At 39.6% G+C, this 15,507-nt stretch overlaps 1 protein-coding gene across 2 annotated transcripts; it reads right to left on the bottom strand.

Moving 5' to 3' along the window:
* Positions 1-2,854: 2,854 nt before the first annotated feature.
* Positions 2,855-6,353, bottom strand: gper1 (G protein-coupled estrogen receptor 1). 2 transcript variants are annotated; one of them, XM_062483144.1, is made up of 2 exons: positions 6,120-6,353; positions 2,855-4,853 (listed from the first exon to the last, which is right to left on the bottom strand). In XM_062483144.1, the coding sequence occupies exon 2, from the start codon at positions 4,387-4,389 to the stop codon at positions 3,325-3,327; it is 1,065 nt and encodes a 354-aa protein (XP_062339128.1). In that variant the 5' UTR covers positions 4,390-4,853; positions 6,120-6,353; the 3' UTR covers positions 2,855-3,324. The 2 variants fall into 2 exon arrangements, with proteins under 2 accessions (XP_062339128.1, XP_062339120.1); XM_062483136.1 differs by having other exon boundaries at positions 2,855-4,858.
* Positions 6,354-15,507: the final 9,154 nt, after the last annotated feature.

Raw genomic sequence — 15,507 nt, forward strand, 5'->3', positions numbered from 1 at the left:
AATTGTTATCCAGTGAAATTATTGATTTATTAGCAAGGGGGTTTAACACTTTTGCAAGGCAAAAGTCCATGTCACATTCTCATTGGGGGCTGAGCCCACCTAAAGGTCTGATCCTAGAATCGCCCCTGGTACGAACACTGCCTTTTTTGGGGGGCTACCAAGGGTAAACTGTTCTTTACCCCTTTTTCCCGCCCCTTTGAACAATGTTAATTTACAAATGCAATCATGAGTTGCCTCCATTATTCAGCTTGTGTAGGCCCACAGTATGCTCTTACAATTATGCATTAGCCCAGCTCTATCTAGGCTTAATTACTTTGGCATGGCAGCAACCTATCTGATTCTTTGCGGCTTTTCACTTTCTGCATACCATTTGACACAGATTGGCAGGGGTTAACTGGTCATATTAAAAAGTATTGTCGAGCATGAAAATGACTAGGCTATGATCTTAAATGGACTAACCTTTCACTTATTTAGGAGTAATATGACATTTGCTTTACACATTGCAAGTTAGGCCTATAGGTTGCTATATTCTCACAACCTAGTCTGCCGTAAATAGTTTAACGTCTTCGTGTTTTTCAAGGAATGCAATTCAAATAAAAAAAAAAATCTTCAATGACATCAGTCACATCAAACCCTTTACCCTTGTCCCAGCTGCACATAGTACAGTGCCCTGTCAACCTCTTCTCACACTGTGTGTTTTTATGTGGACGGATGGGCCCTGCTCTGCTTTCCCCAGAGACTCAACTGGGGGGCTTTTGGTTCCTTCCGTCTGGGCGCCGCTTCTGTTTATTAATGAACTTGTCAGTTTTCATTGCATTATCACTTGCCCATCTTCCTGTCTTGTGCCCTCTGTTGATTCCTCGAGTCACATCCTCGGGCTGTTCTCACAACACTTTATTTCAAGATGTTCTCCAAATATTATAAAGACATACCCTTAAGATATGCTCAAGCAAGTTCTGTACTTTAGGAAAGTCTTAGAAGCGGTTCCTTGTTGGTATTTTGTACACATTCCCATAGAATCAGTTAACATGCTGATGGTAATTTACCATATGCAGTGAGGCACTTCTTTTTCTTAGACCCCCTACAAACAATTATTTAAACAATGCTCTGTTGATTTCCCAGGCTGCTGGGATGGTAACAGCTGGAAAAACAGTTTGCGGTTTGGGCTGCTGTTTTCCCAGACTGCACCAGGTCTGTATCTCCTGCTGCTGGCCTGCGTAGAAACACCAGTGCCCCACCACCGGCTGCTCCTGGAGCCGTCCATACACAGCCCATTTCCCAAATTACATATAACTTAGATACATAAAACTTCTTTCACTGGCATGACCAGACCGATAGTGATGTGGATTTAGCAATAGCTTGCCTACTACTACAGTAACAGTACTGTAACGATAACAGTCAATCAAAACATACGATAAAAGTACCACTGTATTTTTTCCTTTTATTTATCTTAATAGTGTTTTTTGTTTTAGTATAATCAGATTTGTATTGTGAAATATTGGAGGATGTACTGTACCACTGAAAAGCAAACATTTTCACTGAATTGCATCTGGGCAATTTTAGTCTATTCACTGCGTAACAGAAATATCTTAAAGAGGCTGTAAACTGAATTTACGACAGGTGCTTTTGTTAACCAACATTTAGCACTATAGAAACATGTTTGTATCCCACCTGTGTTGTTTAAATGTATTGCTTGGTAACCTGAGATGCATTTTTGTAACACCTATTTTTTCAAAATCTATATGTAGATTGCTGCTGTTTATCAAAGTGAATTAGTCATATATTGATATTGTATGTCCCAAAGAGACAGATTGCCCATTATTTATTCCCAAGTAGATCCACAGGGCCAAAAACCTATTTGATCTTTTCATTGCTATTGACCAGGATTGGCTCATAAAATGCTGGCACAAATACTTGATTGTGTTTTAATGAGTGGCCTGATGGATGATTCAAGAGCATATAGGTTGAATGCACATCTATATAGTATGGAGATATGATTAAATATTTTAACAGAATGGATTCATAAACAAACAATTGGCAAATTTTCTAAAAGTGCACTGACATGTATACTGCAATGCAGTGCATTGGTTTATTTTCCCTGTTGTTTCTTTTACAGAACATGCATAGTAAAGAGATGCTTTGTTTTTTAGAGATGAACACATTCACAAAAAGAAGCTGTAAGTTTATCTTTAAAAAATGAAGCATGAATGAGTTTAGTCTTCTAAAACTAAAATGTAATGTTTGATATAAAGGTTAATACAGTACCTGATACTTAATGTACTTAAGCTTTATTATTCAGAAATATCCTCCAGATGACTGTCAGATTTTTGTTGGCTTAGGTGAAGTTCTATGGTCATATGTCTCTTTGTGACATTACTTGGAAAAAGGGCTATACAAATACAATTTGATTTGTTTTGATTTAGTATAAGCTATCATTCATACAGTCGTTACATAATATGTTTCTCTCTAATTGTAAGTCGCTATATCACCTGTAACTAAAACTGAATTCCACAATGTGGTTGTTTACACAAGAGTTTACCAAAACAATTCTGTTTACTAAATAAACCCATTGCTCTAAGTCCCTTTACCCTAACTTAGGTCACTGCGGTCCAGTAGTGTGAGAAGAGTGAATGACTGGGACTGGGGAGCAACAGCTCCATCTTCGTTCTGAATAATGTGTTTACACAGCCTAATCTCTTTGGAGCAACACCTGCCTCCTTGCTCCAGCCTTGGCCTAACCGGAGCTGACAACTAGGCTCATAATAATGTGGATAGCGTCCTTCTTTAACATTTTGGTTGGATTTATCTTAGTGGGCATCATGTTTCAAATAAAGCAGACTTTGTCGTCATTACATTAAGATTATTTGATTAGAAAAAAAGTATTTCACTTTATTTCATTATATAAAAGTGGAGTTAGGACAAAGACTAAAGATTTACTATGTATCTAGTAAAATACAGTGTCATTGTCACACATGAAAACAAGGCAACAGACAGGTTTGTTAAGCAGTCCCTGGTTTACCTGAACAGTGCAGAGCGTAACAGCAGCAGTATAATAACCACATTCAGTTTACGGAGCTGCTGGTCCTTTGATGTGACTCTTTAATTTGTTCCTTTGAGAATAATGTTACAAAAAGGAGCTGTGTGATACATGACATGAATGAGTTAGTTTTTGCCAAGATATGGTGATACATAAAAGAAAAGATTGAGAGTCATCATCGTCAAATTTCCTGGAATGTTTGCCCAGTGTTTCCCTAAAGGCATAACATATATTGTGACTATACTGAAATGAGGGCTGAATCCTGTCCAATGATCAGGACCCAGGTGTCACACCTCTGACACCTCACTTCTAACAGGGATGTGTAAATCCAGAGTGTGGTGACAGAAGCGGTAGATCACGGACCAGCTGGCCTTTTGCTTGACAAATAGCCGCAGCTTGTCCCTAAAGGTTTCACCCAGGAAGCTGTAGATGATGGGGTTCAGGCAGCTGTTGGAAAAAGCTGCCAGGTTGACAATGTGGCCTGTGAGAGGATAATCATGCCACAGGGTGGTGGCACTGCGCTGGGCAGGGTCCGCCGTCCCCTGGAGCAACTGGATGCTAATAAAGACGTTTTCCGGCAGCCAGCAGATGAAGAACACCAGAACCACGACAACAATCATCCGCAGGGCCTTCTGCCTCCGTGGCCACAGGCCCCGGTGTTTCTGGGCCCTCATGAGTTTACGTACGATCAGAGAGTAGCACAGGCCAATGATGGAGAAGGGCACCAGGAAGCCGATTGTCACCTCCAGCCACTGGATCTCAAAGACGTTAGCAAAGCAGAAGTGCACCTCTCCCCTGTGTTGGGTCTGCACGATGGTGAAGGGTAGTAGGGTGGCTAGGATGGAGGCCATCCAGATGAAGGTGCAGCTGAGCTTGGCATGCTGCATGGTCCTCAGAGGGCTGCTGCTCATTGAACTGGCCAGGGCTACGTAGCGGTCGAAGCTCATCCACGTCAGAAAGAAGATGCTGCTGTACATGTTGACCTGCAGGAACAGGGACATGAAGGTGCAGAGGACAGCATAGTCATAGTATTTTTCGTTCAGATTGAACACCTCGATGAGAGAATCGGCTACCAAAATGAGGTCCGCCACAGCCAGGTTGACAAAATAAAGGTCAGGGATGGTCATCTTCTCCCTGTGGTTGAGATTCACCACCAGAATAAGTATATTCCCGATGAATCCAATCGGAAACAGGAGTATGGTGTAGAGGCAGGAGAGGAAGAGGCCAATGACGTAGTATTGATAGGTCTCTGGGTTCTCACTTACATCGCTTATGTTGTAGTCATACGAGGTGTTCAGTTGTTCCATACCATTTACATTTAACTGAACCAAAGAGGTGCTCTGCACTTCCATACTGATTGTGTCTCAGTTTTGGATGTCCTGAATTATAGGTCATATGTCCTATATCTGCTCCGTAATGGCATTGTGACAGTATCCAGTGCTCTGTCTCAAAAAGGTGTCTCATCTATGCTGCGTTTGCTTGCTGACAGCAGTCAGTTCTTTAAATAAAGTCTATGGGATATTTGCACCCATGTTGATATCAAGGTTTACCTGTCAGAATATGCCTGAGGACGCAGACAACAAAGACAGGCCCCTCCATGTTTTGATGTAGCCTTATCTGGCGAGGCTGCGAGTGCATATATAATCCATAGTGTAGAGTCAAACCATATGGTCAGTGCTTCACGGCGTGTGCTTCTTTTTCTTTTTTTGAGCAGTTTGTTTTTCACACGTTCTGATTCCAGTGCTGGCTTGTCTCCTCCAGTCCATGAGCATCTTTATTCAGCAAACCTCAGCCTGTGACGCTATTAATGTGACACCTGAGCTGAGGAGGACAGAAAGAAGTCATTACAGGAAAAAAGGGATTAGTTTTACGGTCCAACTTTTGGCCCGGAATACCTTGTGGGTAGACTTACAGGTTTTTGAAAACATATCGAAAAGTGTGAACCGTACAGTTTGTTTCCATTTTTGATGATAGCTGATCTAAACATTATTGGACTTCTATAGTTGTATGTCGGATAGAGTAGACTATAACCAAGAACATTAAAATGCAGGCTACACTTAAACACATGCATTAAAGAGCTGCTTTGAAAGCCTCAGCTAATCTTAGCTCAGCCTTATCCAGTCAGTATTGATATTAATAGGTGAACATGGTAGATGAAGAGGTTTTTAGATTGAGATTGAAGAATCAGCACAACTTCTAAACCTAGTACACATTATAATGTCTTTGACTTTATTTTTACATTTAAACAACGGTGAATAATATAACGTATAAACAACAGTATGGCAGCATTAACCACATATAGTCCCATGAATAGGCTCAATATTATAAAATATAATAAAACAATTCAGATTCAGAAAACAATTCACAGAATTTTTTCACAGATGATTGCAATCAAAATCAGGTTTATCAAACCTTTCAGCAAGTGTCCCAGACATGAAAGGAAGATCTTTTCAGAGCTAATACCTACATGTGAGTGAGACACGGTAATAACCTATGCAGAATGTATGCACAGGACATCAGAAGGGGATGAAAGGGCAGGTTTATCCCCCACAAAGGGAATAGCCATGTAAAGTCAATTTAATGAAAGTTCACCCTAATAAACTTGGTTGACTTAGTGTGGTTCTTTTGTTTTGACTCAAGCTGTTTTTTTGTTTTGACCGACTTGAGCTTAATAAATAATGCCCCAGCAAGACATTTGGCAGAGATAGAAGCTCTCTGGGGAGATGGGTCTCTCGACCAGTCTAGACATGTAGCCAGGCAAGATGAAGACTAGATCAATTATAAATCACCCATTCGTGTTCATTTGGTCATCTTCCACAAAAGATTTAGAGTCTATACAATCACAGGTCACCCAAAGCAATGTTGTATTAAATGCACAAAGAACTCTATTATAGAGTATTACTAATATTAATTTGTTTGAGCCATTCCACCTATTAGTCATTGTATTTTCATGTCATGTTTCATTGAATCAAGGTGTTCCTCCTGTTGTCCTATTATAAGGGACTGTTTCTTTGTTGATACCTTTTTGAATCATGTGAACAGCTACTATATAATACAGCTACTCTGATAGAAAAGCACTTACTTGTCTTTTTTGTGTTCGTTGTCCAGCCAGAGTAGAGTGTTAGTGTAGAAGTCAGCAGAGTACCACAGATTGTAATCCCCATATCCAGTTGACGCTTCCCTCCCTTCATCACCTGCTGTTCAGCCCAACCTTCGACAGAGGGAGGCAGGGGAGAGCAAAAGTAGAACAGGAGAAGAAGGCGTTGAAAAGTCACTGAGGAGAACACTCAAATAGATGCAGTAGCTAATAACTAAACCTCACTGAAGAAACTGCTTTGTTTATGACCACGCTTCCTCACTCACACACCACCCCTCCACCGACTCTCTCCTCCTCCCACCTATACCCCCTAACATCCTCTGAGCAGCAGGCATGTTGCCAAGGCTGAACAGGACAACTGACCATCTTAAACCGTAAAGAAGGGTTCTATATATCTGTTCAGAGGAGGTATGAACCACTCCTGTTAGTTGTCATTGTCAAGTGCTATAGCTCCAAGGTAAAACATTAGAAATAACGTTATCTACAAATCCTGTCTACAGTGGATACTGGGAAATGTAGGGTGGTGTCTCTGTAAAAGCAACGATATCTGACAGTGCACAGAACTGCCTGTGTTTAGACATGGCCATCTGCTCATTGGAACTATCTGTTGAACCAACGCACTAAGTCAACTATCTGTGTTTAGTCCACAGTATACTAGCGACAGACTCAAGGAGGCAAAGGGAAATGTTTCTTTTGGTCTTGACTTACAAAGAGGAAGCTTTTTCTTAACCAGATCTTTTCCATGTATTGCATAACTATCATCTGAGAGTGACAGTTGTACCTGTATAGAAAGAGACACATTAGACACAGAGAAGAGAATGTAATATTTTGATGATGTTAGTACGGTATTCATGCTGTTTAGGCTTGACACCCACAGTAAATTATATTAGATACATTTTTAGGGGCAGGACTACTGCTGTTACTATTCCTTGCATGATTGCATGCAAATTGCAAATACTCTCAGAACAGCAAATATGATCATAATTAATATCACCATAGCAACTTTCACAGTTGCCGCTTGAAGATTGATTGTGTGCATGCAGGACTAATAAAGTCTCAAAGAAAATGTGTCTCAATGTGAATGTCAATATTAAGAGCTGTATGAGTGTTTGTGCTCTCATAAAAAAATGACATTTTGTTAGTTATTCATTTATCACTTAACAAAAATCGCTATACAGTAAAAATAGAGTATATGGCAACACTTTGCATCAAGGTTACATTAACTACCATGTCATTATGTAACAATACTTAAAATAACAATTAGCAGTTACTTTGGAACTGCAGTGTAACAGCACAAGTTATTACGTAAGTGAAACTTGGCATGGAGATGGTTGGGCTTTCCAGGGTTAGGGGAATGTTAACTTGGATCTTCTTTTGGTAAAGCAATCTCCAATATCCACTTATGACCATTTAATTACATAGCAATTCCTATGTACCGAGAACGTTTTTTCTGTCTCAAATATTTTCTTTTCTATTGCTATGTAGTTACATGGTGGTTAACTTAGAAGCTTAATGTAAAGTGTTGCCGAACGTACAGTAATAGAATACGATGGAATGGAATAAGGATAGAATAGAGAAATTATACAGAAAGCAATTCGAAAATAAGTAAAGAGTTTCAAATAACATCTCATATCATTTCTCATTGATTTGCCAGTTTCTTACTGGCTGATGTTAGCAGAGGGAAATGGTTGGAGCCCAGTGTACGTAAACCCTGCCTCTGTGTGTTAGCCCAACGTGAAACTATGATGCTCCACAGAGAGCGTATAGGGCTGCTGAGGACAGGGTTAACCAAGTTGAGAAATAACATACAGCTAAGCGGGGAGACTTCCTAGAACTACAACTTACCCAGACACCAGGGAGACAGTTTTTGTCACATATTCACACATCACATTCGGGCACATAATAACATAAAACTTGCTCTAAATATTTCTTCGTGTGAAGGGTGAATGGGAGATTGTGACACTGACTGATTCCAGACCGTATCTTTTTCCAGGATAATGTTTATTTAAAAGGAAATTTCAGACAAAGGGAATGCTTTTAATATTAGGCTAAAATAAATAATCTCCTTTGGCTAATTTATTTGCATTCATGGATTCAGTCACTATCCTCAAATGTTTCAGATGGATTTCTATGGATTTTACATAATGTTGTTTATGTCTGAAATGTCAAACCTTTTATATTCAGTGTCCTTTCATCATACTGGAAATCCTTTTTGGAGTACAATGACATTGCTTTCTCTCAAATGTGTAGATTTGCAGGAAAGTTTTAATGGATTCAGTCATACTGCCTTTGAAGGGCATGGTATTGAAGAGTAACAAATAAAAATGTTATACATTTTCATTTTAATTTATGTCCTGAAGATGCCAGTATGTTTTCTTACTAGGCAACACATGTCAGTTCCAGTAACGGCCACTGGGCTGCGCACTAGTATTAATAATTGGGTGTGCTCAACCTTTGTTCTCTCACATATATTTATTATTGTGAGAATAGTGCTACCATCAGCAAAGAAACAACTCAACTCACCTTAACCCTTGTGTTATCTTCGGGTCATTCTGACCCATCAGTCATTGTGACCCACCGTCGTATTGCGACAGATTTACTGCATACAAAGACAAAGTGAAGCATTTTCTTTTAACAGCTAGGCTGTCTCAGACCCCCCACATTGCAAAGGTTAAAAGAAAATTATTTTAATTTGTTTTTGTATTGGGTAAAATTGGGTAAACACAACGATGGTTCATTATGAACCTTTGGGTCATGTGACCCGAAGGCAGCACGAGGGTTAAATCAGTTTCTATCCAATACACCAGTATTATGGGTGTCTCAGTTTAACTATATTGGAGAGCTTCTTAGTTCTTCCGACGTTTTTTGGCCTTTAACTAGTTCTGCATACTTTCACCGATTCCTACAATTTTTGTATCAAAAGGTTCAGCTCCTTCAGGAGATGTTGGCTATGACTTTTGGTATTTCTCACTTTTATACTTTTTAAGACATTAAGGTTTTTGTGCAAATTATTCTCCCATTAAAAGTAATGGTAAATCCTTTCAAATCATTAAAAAGCTTCCTCCTCTTTCAAACGTAACTACTTCAGCATACTTTCAGCTAGAGGCACCATTCAACCTCTAAAATGTTCACAAGACATTCAGCTATTCCCAAATGATTCAGCTTTTTCAAATATTCAGCCAATTTTGAATTATGACAGTTTGAAATACATTAAAATGTTTGCTCCTTCTTGATTTTTATGAATGAGCAGCCAGCAGAGTGGCACACTCTGCTGCTCTTTTTCTGATATTCAACTAAATTGTCAAACAAATTCCTCTAACGTTCATATAGTTTAACTTACAGAAACAAGTTATACCTTAAAATGTAGGAAAAATTGTCCTCTTTCAGCCAATGTAACTACTAAAGAGCTCACATATTTTCAGCTTTGAGCCTTGAAGCGAGAGCAGCCTTTCAAATTCTCTCACTAACTTCAATGGAGAGGTGGGTAAAATTCGTCAGAGAAAGCGAAAGAAACAAGATTTTGAAACTGCCGGTAGAGTCGTATTTCTGACCGCACAGACATATAAAGGACATCTCTGGTTTGGAGTCTTGGAGTCTTGGGTCTCGGAAAATATCCTTATATTTTGGATTGGACGTATAGTTTTGCGTCTAGGTTAACTTGTTTGAGGTGTGGATTCTAGCTACATTAGTTATTCTCTCTGCCCAGCTCGTTAGCGATCACAGCTGCTCCATCGCCGTGGCAACCAAACAAACACGCAGAAGGAACATGTTTTTGAAACTGCAGGTAGAGTCGTATTTCTGACTGCACAGACATAAAGAATATCTCTGGTTTCGGCAGAGTCTTGGGTCTCGGAAAATATCCTTATTTTTTGGATTGGATGTACAGTTTTGCGTCTAGGTTAACTTGTTTGAGGTGTGGATTCTAGCTACATTTCTGTTATTCTCTACCCTCAGCGCGTTAGCAATCATAGCTGCACCATCACCGTAACGACAGACACGCACCACTTAGTCTCTCACACAGGTGATTGGTGCGTTTACTTGACCATGAGAAACCCGATTACTAGCAATTGTCGGTTTATGCCAATTATAGATTACTCCGTTTAGATGTGTAATTAGTTATGCGATTACTCAATAAACGCGTCTACATGATTCTTTTTTATTAATTGTTGTATGCTCCACGGACAAAACTTGCACCAACATCCTTCTGCAACAAAGTGTCGCCGTGTCTTCCTGTATCGGCCCTACTGCTGTATGTTTCATTCCGTCAACACAATGAATCCTACTAAGAAAACCGAGTAAACGCACTCAATGTTAGGCTACATCTGCTACTGCTATTACTATCCCAACTATAATTTCAGCTGTTAAAACGATAATATTCTTGTTACGACTAGCTAGCCTACTTCTTCTGTTTAACAGTTCAGCTTTCAGCTTCTCCCGCATTGTAGGCTATTTTAGCTCTTAGCTTTGTTAAGATGATGCAGTTCAGCTTCCACACTGCCTCTTTTGTGTGATTCACACATTTTTGAAATTCATTTCAGCTTGCGGGTATTTTCTCATTTCTCACTTTTATACTTTTTAAAATATTAAGGTTTTTGTGCAAATTATTCTCCCTTTAAAAGTAATGGTAAATCCTTTCAAATCATTGTTGGAATGCTGCTCCAGCCCCTTTCAAAAATACCTTTCGGTTGCTTTGAAGCTTCAGCTCATAACTTTCTACTAATTTTTTACTTTTCAGCTTTTTTAGCATGGTCAGCTATCCCCATTCAGGTTTTCAGCATTCTCACTGCTGTTTCGCAGGAACAGCCTTTTCTAGTTATTATTTATTTTTGCCCCCCTAAATCTTTGTCAATATTTGGCCTACATAGACAACCTAGGTGTCAAAAGTTTCGTCTTGGTAGCGATTGAGTTGCTTGTATTTTTATTTACGTTCCGTTGCATGGTTTAGGCTGAAGTTAAGTTTTTGTGGCGAAAAGTGAAGCTAACGGTGGCTAATTTGCTAGCCACGGTCACTGACGTTACTAACGTCACTACGTCACTAACGTCACGAAAACACGCGTGACTACCTGTAGCAGAACATTCGTTTCGCATCTGTTAACTTGGGGGATAGCTAGGCTAACTATAGCTTTGCTGCAAGGCAGCTGCAGAAACGCCACAAGCAAAGAGGCCAGGGTGATAACTATTTACTCATTGGGTGTGCTCAAGCCTTCGGCGAGAGCACAACCTTTGTTCTCTCACATATATATTATTATTATTATTTTTATTTCTTTTTGCCCCCCTAAAACTCAGTCAATATTTGGCCTACATAGACAACGTAGGTGTCAAAAGTTTCGTCTTGGTAGCGATTGAGTTGCTTGTATTGGGATTTACGTTCCGTTGCACGGTTTAAGTAGAAATGACGTTTTTGTGTCGAAAAGTGAAGCTAACGGTGGCTAACTTGCTAACCACAGTCAATGACGCTACTTACGTCACTAACGTCACGAAAACTCGCGTGACTACCTCTAGCAGAATATTAGTTTAGCAGCTCGTTAACTTCTGGGAGATAGCTAGGCTAACTATAGCTTTACTGCAAGGCAGCTGCAGAAACCCCACAAGCAAAGAGGCCAGGTGATAACTATTTACTAATTTTACTTTGTGATATGACACACAATTGTGATGTGTAATGTACAATATAAGCTGATATTATTAAGGAAGTACATCTACTTTCGGAAACAGTAGTCTACTATGTCACTGAAGTATTAGCATCATGACATTAGCCTGTGTTGCCCGGGCAACACATACTACAGTGGTCTATGATGCATCTGTTTTCAATCGTTAAAATAAACATTCCTCACAAATACATTTTCGTTGTAGGATTTATTATGACAATACATTACAAGTAAACGATTTGTGGGTGAAATTATAATTACCTGTGGTTTCAAACCAGTGTTGCTCACTGCAACGCTGTAGCCTACCCGAGACACTACAAAAACATCTACACAGCTGTACAGTAGGAAGTCAAACGGCGACAGAACATGTTCGGCACTCCCCTTACTTAAACCAAAAGTCTATCTAACTACTAACCTTAACTTCATTGCCACAGCCTAAACTTTGTCAATCTGTTCATGAAAATAATTAATTTCAGCCTAAACCTTACAACGGAACTTTAAATCCAATTCAACCAACGCAATCGCTACCAAGACGAACGAACACAGGAGTAGTCTAGTACTGTACCGTAGTAGTACAATTTACCGGGGCAGCTTCTCCACACAGGGCTATATCGCACTTGGCGTTGTTACTGACAATGATCGCTACCACTGAGCTTTTTATGAAAGCGATTTTCCACTAAATAAATGTCAAGCTTATTTACGTTTTTGGGGGCATATTTTCAGTTAGCAGATGGTACTGTTTGAATCGCGATTCCATCTTCTACTGCCGGTAACGTCGTAGAATAATCTTCAAAGGGGGTTCTTTATTCATGAATGAATGCAATATGAGTAGACTAAATTCCTTAAAATATCACGAGAAGGGAAAAACTTAAAAGGACGTTTAAGTCATAGAGATTAGGTCAATTTTTACACCGCTCTGCCAAATGTATTCGTTTTGATTCAACGATGAGGCTGCCTCTTGCAGGGGAAATGAGAAGACATCTATTTCATTCTACACTTCACTCTATTTTCAGTTGTAAATGAGCAGCAAAAAAAAAAGCTTTTAAATCTATGTAATCTTTATAAATAATAAGTATGCATTTTTATATAAAATATACAGAAATATCAGTTGTAAAAATGTCATTCAAAAACGGACCCCTGTGCAACCGACGCAAGCAAGCACACCCTACAATTTCCCCAGAAATTGTACCCTCTTTAGTTTTACTTTGTGATGTGAAACACAATTGTGAAATGTACAATATTAGCTTATATTATTAAGGAAGTAGGCCCACATCTACTTTCGGAAACGGTAGTCTACTATTTCACTGAAGCATTAGCATGACATTAGCCTCTGTTGCCCGGGCAACACACACTACAGTGGTCTATGATGCATCTGTTTTCAATCGTTAAAATAAACATTTCTCACAAATACATTTTCGTTGTAGTATTTATTATGACATTACAAGTAAACGATTTGTTGGTGAAATTATCATTGCCTGTGGTTTCAAACCAGTGTTGCTCACTGCAACGCTGTAGCCTACGCGAGACACTACAAAAACATCTACACAGCTGTAGGAAGTCAAACGGCGACAGAACATGTTCGGCACTCTCCTTACTTAAATCAAAAGTCTTTCAATAGGTGAAACTATCTGACTACTAACTTGAACTTCATTGCCACAGCCTTAACTTTGTAAATCTGTTCATGAAAATAATTAATTTCAGCCTAAACCGTACAACGGAACGTTAAATCGAATTCAACCAACGCAATCGCTACCAAGACGAACACAGCAGTAGTCTAGTACTGTACTGTACAGTAGTATAATTTACCGGGGCAGCTTCTCCACACAGGGCTATCACATGTTGCGTTGTTACTGACAATGATCGCTACCAGTGAGCTTTTTATGAATGAGCGATTTTCCACTAAATAAATGTCAAGCTTATTTTGGGGGCATATTCAGTTAGCAGATGGTACTGTTTGAATCGCGATTCCATCTTCTACTGCCGGGTAACGTCGTAGAATAATCTTCAAAGGGGGTTCTTTATTCATGAATGAATGCAATGAGTAGGCTACATGCCTGAAAATATCACGAGAAGGGAAAAACTTAAAATGACGTTTAAGTCATAGAGATTAGGTCAATTTTTACACCGGTCTGCCAAATGTATTCGTTTTGATTCAACGATGAGGCTGCCTCTTGCAGGGGAAATGAGAAGACATCTATTTCATTCTACACTTCACTCGTATTTTCAGTTGTAAATGAGCAGCAAAAAAAATAAATGCTTTTAAATCTATTTAATCTTTATAAATAATAAGTATGCATTTTCATATAAAATATACAGAAATCAGTTGTAAAAATGTCATTCAAAGACGGATCCCTGTGCAACCGACGCAAGCAAGCACACCCTACAATTTCCCCAGAAATTGTACCCTCTCTAGTTGATTGTGTTTTTTATCATGTCAGCAAGACCTTTTCTGAAAGACTTGCAACACCTTTACCGAGGTTTAACATACAAACTTAGAGTTTTAGGGCCTTGCAAGTGAAAATAAATATACAGGCCTTAATCCAAAAAGGTTTGTTGTTTCGTTGGTCTAGCATGGTTTTTGGTTTCTCGTTGTTCAGGAACAGGTAGTAATGTGGATCTATACTGTCCCCTCTCTAAATGTCAAAGGGCACTGACCATGGATTAGTCAATGTGAGGATTGCAACACACACACACATACAAGCCATACATACTGTACTCACACACACTCCTGTGAGGTCTGAGAAGGCCCAGCTGTCGTACTGGCCAGTGCACCAGTCTTTCTGACCCCACAGTGTTTCCTACAGCTGTCTACCAAGCTACCAAACCATGGCTTTGTGGAGACAGGAGGCCAAATTGACCTCCTCTTTCATCCTCTCTGCTCTGTTTGTTTAGTCTTTCGTGAATAGCTGTATCACATGCTAATTAGCCATAGTGAGGTGATCTGTGCTTAGATTATGTTCTCAGGGGGATAATGAGCAGAGATTTAATGTTTTAGTGACATGAAAAATGTTATGGATGGCTAGCAGAGAGAGGTTGCTGTCTGTGGTTTGGAAGTGGGAGGTCGTCAGCTCTAATCACTTGGAAAAAAGTAGGGTGTGAGGAGTACATTCATCTGCCTTTACTTAACAGCTTTGCATGATGTGCGGCTGTCTCCCAGGCCCCCGACCACAAACTGAATAGAACATCCTACAGACAGACTCCTCTCTAGTGGTTCCAGGACCCAATTAGATATTTTTGCTGACATTGGATTTTTACATTGTTATTGTAGATTTGATTCTCTTGTTCACGTGAAAGGAGGGAAAACTACAAGGCTGGCAGAAGAAGAATGGTGGATCAAGTTTCAACCATCTGGTGGCTTGGTTGTCTTCCCAGAGCTGAGAGGAAGGGGTGGGACAGGGGTGTGTGTGTGTGTTTGTGGGGGGGGGGGGGGCAGTAGATTTTAAATAGGGTCAAAGTAAACCTTCCCTCACCCAAACCTCTTTTCTGTAGGACTTCTCATGCCAGGAGTCTTAATTCGGTCAGGTGTTGCCAGAGGCTAACAGCCTCTTACAGTGCCATTCTTATTAAGATTCTTATGCAGATTGTGTTGTTAAAACAAGCTGTAAATTCAATGGTTTGACTGATTGTTTGATACATTGGTTTTTAATTCCACAAATCAGGGAAAAACAAACTAATCAATGATAAGCAATTTGTGTAGACAAAAGTGTGATTATTAGAATCATTAGTAT

The sequence above is a fragment of the Osmerus eperlanus genome, chromosome 2 (assembly GCF_963692335.1).
Source record: "Osmerus eperlanus chromosome 2, fOsmEpe2.1, whole genome shotgun sequence".
In the NCBI taxonomy this organism is placed as follows: domain Eukaryota; kingdom Metazoa; phylum Chordata; class Actinopteri; order Osmeriformes; family Osmeridae; genus Osmerus; species Osmerus eperlanus.